Source organism: Sorex fumeus, unplaced genomic scaffold (assembly GCF_029834395.1).
Source record: "Sorex fumeus unplaced genomic scaffold, SorFum_2.1 ptg000098l, whole genome shotgun sequence".
Taxonomy (NCBI): Eukaryota; Metazoa; Chordata; class Mammalia; order Eulipotyphla; family Soricidae; genus Sorex; species Sorex fumeus.
The window spans coordinates 19,009,105-19,023,857 of record NW_026606155.1 but is presented as its reverse complement, the minus strand read 5'-3'; the positions used below and the strand labels follow the sequence as shown (position 1 = coordinate 19,023,857).

General features: G+C 46.9%; 1 protein-coding gene across 1 annotated transcript in view; it reads right to left on the bottom strand.

The window, feature by feature from the left end:
* Positions 1-7,495: 7,495 nt before the first annotated feature.
* VIPAS39 (VPS33B interacting protein, apical-basolateral polarity regulator, spe-39 homolog) overlaps positions 7,496-14,753 on the bottom strand; it is a 32,739-nt gene continuing 25,481 nt past the window's right edge. Inside the window, exons 15-21 of the mRNA XM_056133354.1 lie at positions 14,228-14,362; positions 13,301-13,342; positions 12,884-12,973; positions 12,173-12,259; positions 9,914-10,003; positions 9,413-9,517; positions 7,496-8,584 (exon numbers count right to left, since the gene is read on the bottom strand). Of these exons, the coding sequence (XP_055989329.1) occupies positions 8,564-8,584; positions 9,413-9,517; positions 9,914-10,003; positions 12,173-12,259; positions 12,884-12,973; positions 13,301-13,342; positions 14,228-14,362 (570 nt within the window). The 3' untranslated portion in view covers positions 7,496-8,563. The remainder of the gene's footprint in view (positions 8,585-9,412; positions 9,518-9,913; positions 10,004-12,172; positions 12,260-12,883; positions 12,974-13,300; positions 13,343-14,227; positions 14,363-14,753) is intronic.

Below are 14,753 nucleotides of genomic sequence, written 5' to 3'. Positions count from 1 at the left end.
GGGCGGAGGAATCGAACCCGGCTTGGCTTGACCGGCTGCGCACAAGGCAAATGCCCTACCGCTATGCTATCGCTCCTGCCCAGTGATTCAATAAAAAAGTTTTTAAAAAAAATTTAAATTAAATAAAACATTTCATCTGTTATCTCCCCTTTCATCTCTTGGTCCACCAACTGTTTTTTTGTTTTTTTGAAGTAAAGTGAATTTTATTTGGAGATTTTAAGGAAGGGAAAAGAGGGAGAGAAAGTGAGAGAGAACCCGGGCGTCTCCAAGGGCAGAGAGAGCCCCTGCACGGACCCAGCATTAGATGTCAGGAATGGAGATGCGGGTGCAGGAGGCACACGGGCTGGGCAGCGTTCCAACTGCTTTTTTTTTTTTTGTCTCTATGGACTGAACTTTGCTGGATATTTCACTTAGATGGACCTTGGCCCCTGGCTTCTCTAAATCTCATGTATAGGAGGACTGTTACATCAATACCCCTACTCTCTTTTCCAAGCAGTCTCTAGCACTTTAAGCAAGAAGCATGAAAGCATTCCGAGGAAAGTCAGGTAAGAGGGGATCTCTGTAAGATTATCTATAGGGGCCCACCACCTGGCTCTGCTGCCATGTCCACTCACTGGCCCTGCTCCACCAGCCCTCGACTAAATCTCCCAGGAGATGTAGGCCAAGTGGCTAGACCTTATGGAATTTGCTGGCCCTCACTGCTGAAAACCTGGGAATGCCCACAGGAAGCAGGCGGGCCTAATACCTGCCAGACCAAGACTCTGGTAGCAGCACCCATCCCTACCACTACAGCTGCACCAAAGGCTCAAAAAAAAATAGATTATCTGTAGAGGCTGGAGTGTAGGTAGGACATTTGCCTTGCATGCAGCTGGCCTGAATTCAATCCTTGGCGCCCCATACTATCCCTTTGAGTTCCACCAGGATTCTTGAGCTGAGAGCCAGGAGTAAGTCCAAAACACTGCTTGGTGTGGCACCATAACTAAAAAGAAAAATGATCTATAAACTTATCAGAAAAAAATACCCTTGCAAGATGGTTATGGAATGATATACTTAAAGTCCTGAAAGAGGATGGTTTGGGGGCTGGAAAGGTGACTTAAAGGGCTGGTGCATATGCTTAGCATGTGAAAACCCCAAGCTCAGCCTTCAACACTGCATGGTTCCCAAACACTGTTAGAACTGGCTCTGATTACCAATCAATCAATCCATCAATCAATCTATAAAAGCAAAAGCATTTTCAACCAATATGATTCTAGCTAAGATTATTACTCCAATTGAGGGGGCAGTGCTGGATGACCCAGAAGCCACAGGCACTGCAAGCCTAATGCTTAGGTTTGACCTCTGATGCCACTGCATGTAATAGGCAGGAGCCACATGGCTGATTATGCCTGAAAACTCTGCTGTCTGTGATCCCCAGACCTGTAAGCAAATCCTGGTCACTCTGCAATTGGGTGAGTTGTTGTTGCAACCACAGAGAGAATCCCCAGTCAGCTCTGAAATGGAAAATATAGATGTCTGAGCATTACAGAGGATTGTGACTCCTGAAAGGACAAGCGTGAGCACTGAGTGAGCCTGCCGAGCACCACGGCTGAAGAGTGCGGCCCCCAGGGAGCATCCATGCAAGGAGTGGGAGGCTCCAGGGAGCATTCTGATTGAGTGTGCAAGTATCCAACCTGATGTGTGACCCCTGGAGAGCACAAATAAGGCCTCTGGGCACCAGTCAAGCTTGTCAATCATTGCAATGAAGACAAATCAACAGGTGGACAGGAAGGGGGGAAGGGGTGAAAAAGATGATGACAAAGGAAAGAACTGAGGCACAAAGAGCTTTACAGATATGAAAATCAAAGCAGTTTCTCACCGCTAGACTGGCCTTGTATATTAAAAGATGCCTACAAATGGAAGGAATTCCTAAGAGTAGTGAGACACCAAAAATATTCTCTGTCTCTCTCTCTCTCTCTGTCTCTCTGTCTCTCTGTCTCTCTCTCTCTCTCTCTCTCTCTCTCTCTCTCTGTGTGTGTGTGTATGTGTGTGTGTGTGTGTGTGTGGTGGTAAGATGAGTTAAAAGAAAAATCCATAGTAAAAACTCCCAAGGCATTGGGAAGACAATGAAAACACCAAAGGAAGCTGTCAGGGCCTGGAAGCGGCTCAGTGACAAAGTGATGACTTTGCAGTTGTCAACAATGAATTCTACTCCTCGAACTTCCCAATGTGCCAACTGTAATCTCATGGCACTGTCATGTATGATCCTTGGTGTGCTGATCCAGGAAGCCCAAAGAGGTTCAAACAAAATTAACGCAAGCAGGTGGAATGCCTGTAACAAATCATCATGAATTTTATAAACTGTGGTGTTTAAATAAAGTGTGGGTTGGGGTGGAGGTGGGGGGCAAGAAATCTTTAGGTAGTTTGTTTCATATATATGTTGTTTTTTTCTTTTCTTTTTTTTTACAGAAATATTATTTGCCCATAATAAAACTCACACTTGCCAGATGTTAAAAAAAGAAAGTAAGAAAGAATTTAACCCAAATAGAAGAACACAAAGACACACTGAATTCAAATTGGCAAGAACCAGGAACAAGAGAGAAAAGGCATATACTTTGCAAGTGGCTGACCCAGTAACCACATGGTCCCCTGAGCACTGCAGGGTACAGCCCTGAATGTCCCTGAGCATCTCTGGGTGTGGCCCTGGAGGTCCTAGAGAATCACTAGGGTGGCCGGAATATCCACAGCACCACAGGACCAAGAAGCACCACATCCTTGGGCCTTGCACTTGAATTGCTGGCAGGTTGACTGAGAATCTGGGAGGGGCCTGCAGATCCCTGAAGCACTGTTTTGGAGTCCCTCCAAACAGAAAGAAAAGCAACAATAGTAACAGAAGGGTAAGAACAAGCGAGTGAGTGGGCAAGTGAGAGTGAGAGAGAGAGAGAGAGAGAGAGAGAGAGAGAGAGAGAGAGAGAGAGAGAGCGACTGAGCAAGAGAGAGAGTCCTAAAAGCAGGAAGACAGGAGCACAGACTCGTGTATGAGTCATTTTGAGTTTCTTAAATGAGACTCTACAAGTAAGAAGGGAATGGAGGACTGGAGCGATAGTACAGATGGTAGGGTGTTTGTCTTGCACGCAGCAGACCCCAGCTTGATCCCCGACAACCCATATGGTCCCCCAAGCACCACCAGGAGTAATTCCTGAGCACTGCTGGATGTGGCACCCTCCCCACCCTGGCAAAAAAGAAGAGAATGAAAGTTATATTCAAAGTACTGAATAAAAAGAACCTCCAGGTCAGAATCTTCTAAGTTTTCACTCAGAGTTGAAGGAGTGATAAAAAAAAAATAGCTGAGGGCATTTGTTGCCTCTTAATCAGTTTTGCAAAGAATACTGAATTGTCTCTTGCAAGTAGCAAGAAAATCCCTTTTGGGAGCAGAAAGATGCACAAAACTAGGAACTGAGCTTCTGTATGACCCAGCAGCTTCACTTCTTGGAATCTACCCTAAGGGCCCAACATTTCTATTCAGAAAAGATGTCTACATCCCTGTGTTCACTGTGGCACTATTCACAGCAAATCTGGAAACAACCCAAGTGTCCAGGAGCAGATAACTACACGAAGAAACTGTGATTCATATACAAAGTGGAATTCTACCTGGCTATAAGACAAGATGAAATCAGGTGATTTGCTCCTATGTGGATCTGGAGAGTATCATGCTGAATCAACTTATTCCGAAGGAAAGGGGCGGACAGCATGTTCTCTCTCATATGTGGGGTATAAAGAAACATGGTGTGGGGCCAGAGTGTCTGGGCTTGACCCTCAGCACCTTGTCTGGTGCCCCAATCCCAATCCCTGCCACCAGTGATCCCTGGGTGCAAAGTCAGTAGTAAACCCTGTAAACTCCCCAGGTTTGACCAAAATAAAAAAAAAAAAGGAAAGAGACATAGTATGGAAACAACAGCAACAGATGTACAGACAGAAACTGAGAACTGGTTTCCAGTAAGAAGCCCATCACAGGGGAGACTGGGGGTGGGGGTAGGATGCTGGGAGAATGGTGGGAGCAAGTAGATACTCTGTAGAGGATGTGGTGCTGGGGATTTTACGTATGAAACCCCACCAATAAGGGTTTTAATCCATGGTCGTCAAAATAAGAAAGAAAATAATCTCATTTGCAATTGAATCAAAGAATTAAATACCCAGGAGGAGAAAGATCTATATAATAAAAACTGTGAGATGCTGTTAAAAGTAAAGATATCCAGGGTCGGAGTGATAGCACAGTGGGTAAGGGTTTGCCTTGCACGTAGCCAACCCCGGTTTGATTCCCAGCATCTCATATGGTCCCCTGAGCACCGCTGGGAGTAAGTCCTGGGTGCGTGAGCCAGGAGAAACCCCTGTGCATTGCTGGGTGTGACCCAAAAAGAAAAAAAAAAGATATCCAGAGATGAATTCCATGTTCATTGAAAAGGAGAACATATCAAGTAGTCACTTACTAAAAGTCCTATATAAATTCAGTGCAATCCTTATACAATTTCCAGTGCTTTTTGTTTTGCTTGGGGGGTCACACCAAGCAGTGTGCTTCAGCTACTCCTAACTCAGTGCTCAAGATTACTCTTGGTGTTCTGATGCCCAGACAACGTCAGGGATGAACATTTTCTGCATGCCAAGCAGGCACTCCAGCCCTTTGAGCCACTTCCCTAGCCTGACAGGTATTTTTTAAGGAGATGAACAAAAAGATACTAAAATTTATATGGAATCACAAAAGACCTCTGAAATGTGAAGACATATTGGGGTTAAAAAGAAGAAAAATGGAGTTATCATGTTACCCAACTTCAAACTATTTTCAAAAAAAAGACCTTTCAAATAAAACAGCAATGAAATAAAAATAGACACAAATCAATGGAATAGAATTGAGAGTCCAGAAATAAACCCACTTGTCTACTGATGTTTACTCTATAACAAAGGAGCCCTGATCACATAATGGAAAAATGTTAATCTTCTCAAAAATTCATTCTGGGAACACTGAACAACTACATGCAAAGGAATTAAACTCCCTCACTCTTTAATATTATACGGAGAATAAATTGAAACTCAAATACTTGAAATATATGCAAGCCACAGAACACATAGAACAAAGGTGATAAATAAAGACTCAACAATTGGGACTTCATCAAGTTTAAAAAGCTTCTGCACAATGAAAGAAAATATAAGGAGATTGATAGGACAGTTTAATGAATGAGGCTGTCTCACACCATGCACCTACTAAGGGCTTAATACCCAAGATATCCAGAGAACACATACAATTCACAACAAAAAATTAAAAATGAATATATATGAATAGACACTTCTCTAAAAGATGGACGGCCAGCTTGAACTGATGCTCAACATCCCTTATAAGTTTGTATGTGTATGAGTATGCACACACATGGTAGCGGACCAGGCCTCATATGTGCAAAGCATGTGCTCTACCACTGGACTACAATCCCAGCTCATCACTTACAGCAAAAAGATGAATGACAAGTGTTGGTGAGGGTATAAAGTAGCTATATGACATGAAAATTGGTATAACCATTTTGGAAAATAGTATGAACTTTCCTCAAAACACTAAAAATATAACTATCTTATAATCTCACAATCCCACTTCAGAGTATCCAAAGAACATGAAGTCAGCAAGTCAGTTGCATGTGGCCTGAGGCTGTCTCTCTGTGGAATTCAGTTGCAGCACCATTTCTAAAACTGATTTGGAAACAATGAAATGCTCATCTAGGGCTGAAGCAGTAGTAGAGTGGGTAGGGGATTTTCCTTGCATCCAACTGACCCAGGGTCACTCCCCGGAACCCTATATGGTCCCCCAAACTCCAGCCAGGAGTGACTCAGAGCCAGGAATAAGCTTTGAGCACTGACAGGTATGGCTCAAAAACAAAAAATAAATTAATAAAAAAAAAGAAAGTTGGGTAATGAAGCCACGATACAATTTGCACAACATATTTATCTATGAAAATGAAATTTTGCCTTTTTACATTATAGAACTTGAGGGGATTATATAAACCAAATAAGGAGACACTGGACATGTGCAATAAAAGGAAACAGAGTTAAAAAAAAATGATCCAAATAAGATACAAGTAATTTTGACACTGGCCATTGACAATAAAATGTGTCTCATTGGGGAGGAGGATGGGGGTAGAGGGAAGGGTGGAGGGGGTTTAACGGATGGTGGGGGCAAGGAGAAAAGAGAAATTGGGAGGGTCTCCAGTGAAAGCAATACTCCCTGACCCACAAATGGTGGGCACGTCAGCCTAATGCCCCGAAAGAGAGGAACTCAAACCCACCCACCTCAGCATGACCAAAACAACACAGGCTACCTTGTATGACCACGGATTCTAGGCCTGACCTTCATTTATGTTCTCAGAAATAATGGATTCAGTGTATGTGGCCCTGTGTAAGTTGGAGAGACTAAGCATTTTCTCTAATTCCTTCTGTGAGATTCTAAGGATCGCAGAGCATCTGGTAGGTGGAGGGGGAGTAGGAGCGACCTATGTTCACGCACAGAAGGTCAGCACAGACACTGGGGCTGGCTGCCGGTGACCCTCTTAGTGTGGGCACCAGTTGGGTGGACAGTGGCTACACCTCCCTCTAGAAACCCCTTGCAGGACATGCACGTCCCTGAGGCTGGAGACAGAACTGATCATGGGTTCCAGGCCACGATCTAAGCTCTCGCCCGTCTATGTACTTCTTTTCATTATGCCCATCTTCCCTTCCCTTCCCTGCTGCTGTACCACACAGCCAGATCTTCCACCAGACACCAGAACCTTCTAGAGACAGTTTAACCAACTGCCACCCTTGAGTAAGGTCAAGTGCCAGAATCCCACAGAGACAGCCAAAACAGGATATATTCTTAGCAATCTGCTTCTCTAAATGAACGCTGACGAAGCAGTTAATGTGATCACTGGAGATCGGTCAATAACTTAGCATGATTTAGCAAAGTAAACTCTTCTGTCTTCAAGAGGAAGAAGGATCCTCTCAGGAAAGGAAGCAGATGGGGTTCTTTGAAAGAGCAAAGGGGGGCTATAAGTGGGAGGCCAAGCCAGGAGGTATGTTCCCTTATAGAAGGTTGGTTCAATGTTTGCATTCCTGCCATGAGGGCAGGGGCTTTCTTTGCCGTGGGAGATTATGGAGTTACAGCTCTAGCCTCTGTCCACAAGATGTAGAAGTCCCATCCAGTTCTGGCAATAAAGTCTAGAGAACATTGATGCATGTGGTCTCCTGGGGTGGGGGGCAAAATGAGTTCCCTCTGAGGACTGCACGGCCTGAGACCAGCCAACAGGTGTCTGTCCACAGTATTCACCATCTACACTCAGAAGTCTTAGAGCATCATGCCATACTATGAGATTCAGACAATGAGTCCAGAGGGAAAGGGTCTCACCCTGTTGGCAGTTTGTCAGCGGAAGAGTTGGGCCAAGGGTCAGGTCTTTTGTACTCTAGCTTCTATTCCTGGTCACCATATACCTGGTCACCATATACTCTTACACCATAACCTGGCATGGGTTGACAGCCTAGCGCAGCCACAGAGACAGGTTTGCCATGGTCCCCAAAGTCAGGACAGTTATTTCATTGTTCTGCACAAAATAGCCGGGAGGAAAAGAGAAGATACCAAGGAGGAAACGGCTTTATTAGTAGTCTAGGAATGTCTGGGAAACCCAGCCACGGAGAAGAGAGGCTAATACTGGCACAGGGCAGCAATCTAACATTACAGATTATCTTCTTGAAACCCAAGTGTGAAATTAATGCCTGCATCTTAATATCTGAACAATCAGAAATGTCACTCTTTAGCCCTGTTGAGGAAACGGCGGGAAGCTTCTACTGAAGGGAGGGTTTGGGAGAGGGAGAGCTCCCGAGCACTGCTGAATCCGAGCTCTATGTAAGGATACGGGTCTGAGACAGGAGGAGCAGAGGACAGGGTCAGGGGGTCTCATCCCCCCGGAGGAGACAGGAACCAGAAGTTTTTGCACAGGGCTAGGCTAGGGCAGCAGAGGGGCACTGGCGGAAGAAAAGCAACATCTGGTCATTCTCTAACCCGGAGGGCTCCGTGTCGTCTGGTATAAGGGCGCCTCCAGCAGGTCCCGGCAACACCACTACTTTTCCTGAGGTAAGAAGTTTGTTCTGTTTCGACTTCCTTCAGAGCAGAACGGCCAGTGGTCAACACCGTGGCCAGGGTCATCATTAAATGAGAGGCATGGAGTGGTCGACCTCGACACCACGACCTTCTGAGTCGAGGAGAATTCTCTTCTGAGGCAGCCTCTCATCTCAGAGCAAGAGAGTTTGGGCCCAATATGGGCCCAATCTAGAAATCACTCCCACCGTCCTGTGAGCACCAGGTGGAGAGAACTTTCTCATGAGTCAAACTTTCCCATCTTGGCCTTTGGAGAGGACCATGGGGGCAGGAGCGCAGGGTGAGGCTGTGTCTGTCCCCAGAGGAGCGGGCATTGCCTAGACCCCAGAGATGTGACCTGAGTGCTCTCCCACTGAATTCGCTCCACTTTCTGTCACAGGCAGGAAGGGAAGAGTCGAGGCAGGTCAGGGGAGCTGTTGTCACTTAATTCTTCCATCGAATTTGCTGTGGGAAAAACAATGAACAGCTTTCACTGATCCAAAAGGTATGAGGAGTGGGGGTAGGGTGGGGGGGATGGGAAATGCAGTACAACATGACTTACAGCTAGGAAATGTGAGGGAGAATAAAGGCGGAGGTGGGAGCCTTTCTCTTTTAATTGTGGGGAAGGTCACTTATTTGGAGCTAAATCGAGCACCTATTCTGTACCTATCTCACAAGCCTGAATGAGGTCACAGGTTCTGCTTTGACCTGACCAAGAGAGTCAGCTTTAGATGAGCCCAGGGTAGACCTGCTGTCCCCCAACTTGCTCTAACCTATTTTGTTCCCTTAGGCTGGTCATATGCACCCCTGAGCGACTGCCCAGGTGAGATGCTCGGAATCTGTAAAGTGTGTATGTGTGTTTCCCTACTTCTGGCTGTTGGTCCCTCCCACCTGCTCAGTTTAACAGATCCTTGCGTCAATTGAGCATGAGAGTTAAGTCTCAGTCCAAGGGCCAAGGAAACAGCTCAAAGGACTAGAATGTAGGCATTGCATGTGGAAGCCCCAGGCTTATTCCCTGCATGGTCTAGGAGTGATTTCCGTGACATGTGACATCACAGCCATGTCATGAATGACAAAAAAAAAAAAAAGGAAAAGATGAAAGAAAAGAAAAACAAATCTCATTCTGAGCTTCCAGATCACCCTTATTTCACCACCTGTCACCTCTGTCACCCTGCTGCTCCAAGCAGTCTTTGGCCTCAAGCCTATGTAGTCAGCTGACTGCAATCGGGCTCCAGTTGGGGAACAGACACTCGCTGCTGCTTTGTGGAGTGTCCGAGCCCCGAGGCTGCTCACCGAGCTGCTAAGAATGACGTCGATCTTCTCCTCTTCAGCGGACCCTTTGTCCACCTTACTCCGGTATGCTAGTAACTGCTGGCGATCCTTCAGGTCCCGGCAGGTCTAAGCACCAAGGAGACAGACAGTAAAAGCTGCATTAACAAGGCTCTCTGCCTTCCATGCTACTCCTACATTGAGCTGAGGGTCAGGGAGAGGCTGGGCGGCCACCGGGCAATCACCACCTCCTATTGGAAAGATGCCCACAGAGCTCAGCTGTCTTGAGACGGGTCTGAGTTTTATGTAGCAAACTGACAAGAGCCCAAAGAAACCAGCCAGAAGGCTGGGAAAACAATACCAGAGTGCTGGTCCAAACAAATTCTTGTCAGGCCATTTTGTCCAGTCAGTTAAAACTGACCTCGAGATTCAGGAAGGGAATAGAATGTGCCCCCTTTTTCCACTGGAGGGCTAACTCTGGGTTCCTGACTCTCCACTACGGGTACATATTTCTGGGAGACTCACTTCGATGACGACATCATGGCATTTGAACTTGGTAGCCAAGTTCAACTTTGTGTCCACATCTTCCACCAGATTGACGTACTCCTGTAAGATCTGCAGGAAGAGGAACTTCTGATTAATGCTTCTCCAACTCATAAATGGAGCGATCTAAAAGGTGGGGGACAAGAGCTTCCACAAGCAAGGCCCAGGTATGGAGGTTCCAGGACTAAATCTACATGCTGCATGGTGGCAGAGGCACCGGGCTGTCCCTCCCCAGATCCCCGCCCACTCGATGGCTTGGCTGTCACCCCCACAATGTGCCTCTGGGCGCCATCTTAGAGTACCAGCAGCCCTGGTCCAGAGACGCCCAACTGAATTCCCAAATGGATTAGTGCCCTACAGAAATGTCTCTGGAACCCAACCATTTACAATCTAGAATTCCAGAAGTGTGTGGCTGTGGCACCACCCATGATATTCAAAATGAGCAATGGACAATAAACGATCTAGCATCTGCCCCCACAGGCAGGCTTGAATGGTGGTGGGAAAATTCGAGCAAAACATAATGCCCCAAAGTAGAGAGAGAGTATTGGGGAAATTGCCTGCCATGGAGGCGGGGTCAGGACTGGGATGGGGGGGATATACTGGGGACACTGGTGGTAGGAAGTGTGCACTGGTGGAGGGATGGGTGTTCGATCATTATATGGCTGAATCTTGAACATGAAGGTTTTGTAACTGTAACTCACGGTGATTCGATTAAAAAAAAAAAGCAATGTGGAGTTTATGCCCAATTCAAACAACTTAATCAATGGCTGAATAAACAGCAGTAACAGCAGTATGCCTACATTTAAAAATAATAATAAAAATAGGGGGGGCGTAATGGGCCGTCCTTCACGCCCGACCGAGGTCGCCAGCTGCCCCCCACGGCCACGGCCCCAGAGGCACAAGGACTTAGCACAGAGAGCCACCCGCTTGGAGCAGAAAAGCAAATGGACTATGTGTTAAACTGCGCCAGCATGCCTGCCCGGAGGGGAAAGGGTGTTGTTCCATTCGCCCAATCCTCTCTGGAAAGAAAGATAGCGGCCGCACGGGAGCCTTGTGGACAGCAGGTTTGAGCTGCGGGTGGGGGCGGCAGGGACCTCATGGGAAGGGGGGACGTAATGGGCCATCCTTCACGCCCGACCGAGGTCGCCAGCTGCCCCCCACGAGTGGCTCTCCGGCACGGCCACGACTCCAGAGCACAGAAACCAATCTCTTAACTATCTAACTTTTAATAGAAATTCTTCCAGGGTTAATAAGTAAAATAGCAGAAATCCAAAACCGCGCGGCCGCAATTTATTCTTAAACCAAGTTGTAGAAAGCAAATCATTTCACAACGCTGTTTCAGCATGTCTGATTGGGGGGAGGGTCCGTAAACTCTAAACAATATTTGTGCATCTTCTATCAAAACAATGTATCTAGTCAAAGTAGACAGAGTATTAACTAGAACTCATCTGCCTCACAGGAATTGGGAGGGGTGGGAGGTGGGGTTCTATTGGGGTTCGCGGTTAAAAATAAGTATTGGTAAAGGGAAATGTGTTTGATATTTACATGACTGAGACCTAAACCCGAAAGCTCTGTAACTTTTCCCACAGTGATTCAATAAAGAAATAAATTAAAAAAAACAAAATAAAAAACAAATAAACCAATAGGAAAGGGAAAAAAATAAATAAAAACGTACTATTTGCAAAAACGTTAAAAAAATAAATTTTTATTATTTTTATTTTTATTAAAAAAAATAAAAATAATAATAAAAATAAAAATAAAAGATGGGAGAAATCCTGGAGAAGACAGAAGAGTCTGTCTGCTGTCTGTGATGCCTACAGTTCCCAGCACCACCTGCAGGACAAGTCCTGCAATGGAAAATGAGGGGGCCCCTCTGCGTACCTCCAGCTCCCCAGTAGAGGAGAGAAGTGCACCCCATCTCCATTAGCGGGCAACTCGTGCCAGCTCAGGCTTCCTCTGCATCTGATCCAGTGCTGGACCACTGCTCCCTGCGGCCCTTTCCTAACACGTGATCAGTGTGTCAAGACTTGCCAAGGGCTAGAAACAGGTGCTGCTCAGCGAGGATCAGGCCGGGCTTGTAAGCCCCAGAGGGCAGAGAACTTCCCTCCTGGACTTCTCTAGCTCCAGTTCTAATTCCGGCACGATGCTGCATTTGGCTGAGACTAGAACAGGCCGGGTCTCCAATCACCGAGCAGAGAGTGAGGCCTCCCCCAAGGTCCATTATAATGACGGAACCATTACCTGGATTGGGGCACTGTTCTTGTGCAAGATTTCTACCACCCGGTGGAAGCCAATGGGCGCTCTCTTCTTGGTGTGGCCTAGCCAATTCTGAAAAGGAAAGATGGGCAACAGCAGCTAGGACAGACGTACTCATACACTCGGGACTGACTTCAGGGTTGGTCCAGAAGGACAGGGCAAGGATGGAGGAGGGACCTGGGGACAGAGCAGTGAGGAGACATGAGCTGTTCGGAAAAGCCAAGGCACCGGAGAGCTTGGCAGAGTCAATAATCGGGAGCTTTTCTCAGAGTGGGAAAGCGTCAGAGGCATAAAGTTTAAGTTCTTGATTCTGTAGATAATAATACAGGAGGGGTACAAATATTGCAAATTGGAAATAGCCTTGACTTAATATCTGTATTACAAACTTATCTGGGTAGGGGTTAGAGCAATTAGTACAGCAGGGAGGGTGCTGGCCTTGCACGCAGTCAACCTGGGTTCAATCCCTGGTACCCCATATGGTACTCCGTGTCCTGCCAGGAGTAATCCCTGAGCACAGAGCCAGGGTAAGCCCTGAGCACCACCAGGTCTAACCCAAAAACCAATAAATGAAGATTAAAAAAAAAAGGAAATTTATAGAATTTGAGACTGCAGGGGTCAGAGAGAGAGAACAGAGCCGCTTATACCTGGCTGGCCTGGGTTTGATCTATATGGTGCTCTGAGTCCCAGGGCACTCACCTTTGTGGTAAAGAGGGCATCCACATCATTCCAGGCTCGAAGCTTGGCGCGTGCAGCCAGAGCGGTCAGCACGTACTGTTTGTCCGGAATCTAGAGATGAGTGAAGAGTAAGTGGGAGCAGCAATGCATCGGGAGAGGTAATGAAGTCTGTGAAAGACTGGTGAAATATTCCCTGCTGTGGATTCCCTGATTCTTTGCCCTGCAATCCAGAAATTTCCCTCAACACCACCTTCCCTCCTCAGCCCTAGCACTGCTACAGGCCATTTGGTCAAGCCTCTCCCTTTCCGCCACTGTCTTCTTTCTGCCGACAACCTGGACTGTCCGAGGACTCACCATGCAGGGTTGTAAGAGACACATAAATTCCAAGGAGGGACCTTACTACTATTTTGATCAAAATCAGGGCCAATTTATATGTACCTTAAAAGTCTTCTTCAGGTTGACTGGACTGCTGAAAGTCCCCTACAATGAAAGTGGAGAAGGAATTTCAGAGTTATTGCTCTTTCTAATCTCACATTTTCTTTTCCACTACTGAGGCACTGGAAACCTAGTAATGAGTTTTGGAGAAAAACTCCAGTGAGGGGTGGTGAAGGGAAAAACAAACAAACAAAAAAATCCCAGTGAGTCTAACTGGATTATCATCGCAACCAGTTCAATGAAACTGAATTTAAAATATATGGTGGCACTTCCCAACTTTATGTGAATCCTATGATCCTTATGATCATATATATCCACATGATTGACCATAAAACTCAAACCTCTTCAGAAATGTTTTAAAATACACTTTGCAGGTCCCAGAGTGATAGTACAGCCGGGAGGGCGCTTGCCTTGCACACAGCTAACCTATGTTTGATCCCTGGCACCACATATGGTCCCCAGAGTCCCACCAGAACTGACCGCTGAGTACAGAACTCTTGAGTAAGCCCTGAGTAACACTAGATGTGGCCCCCAAGCAAAAAGAAAATAAAATGCACTTGCAGCTTTTTAATTCTCTGTCACTCTTCTCTGTACTGTGCCAACCCACTGGAGATGAAGGCCCTTTGCACAGCAATGGGTCTGGCACTGGTGAGGAAGCTTGTGCCATTCTACATGCCTGCTCACTCACAACCCTTTTTTCATCCTGGCTTACCCTTGCTGCGGGCCAGGAAAGCTGCCAAGTAGACTGCCAAGAACCACATGCACCCACAGTTAATGGAGAACATCAAAATACTGCAAAATACTGGTGCCTGGCTATGTTCCTCTGGTGCGGTGCATGTGTGTGTGTGTGTGTCGGGGGGAGGGGGCGGAGGGGAGGGTTCGGAGGGGGGATAGTGGGGGCCAGGGCTTTCTTTCACACTGTGGCTGCACCTCGGCCTCTGTGTAGTGGTAAAAGCAGGAGTAGAAGAGCGTGGTGACGAGGGGCATGTTGAGGATTGAAGCCTTGCGGGGGTGCTTCCGGAAGATCTCAGTCTGTCCCGCAGCTTCGAGATGTCGATCATTTGCCTGGTGTAAATGAGTCCGGGGCAAAAGAACAAAAACAAAAACAAAAACAGATCACTGTCTGTACGTGAGAGGTGGGAGGTATTAAACTGCTTTAGTGTGACAGCCACTGAGACAGGAGGCCTGAGTGGGGGGAAAGCACGGGACAGCGTGGGACGCCAGGAATCTGTAAAAGGGGGTGGATTTCAGCTGGAGGGAGAACAGCTGGAGAAATGGGAATAAGATACGAGTGCCAGGGCAGCAGGGGAAGGCAAGGCAGATGTGTGAGGAATGGGGAGAGGAGCTGGCATGCGGGGGAGGGAAGGACGGGCTCTTGGGGACGTGCAGAACGGGACAGTTGGGAGCAGAGCACTGAACACGGACATGGGAGCGGGAACCGCGGAGATGAGCAGGC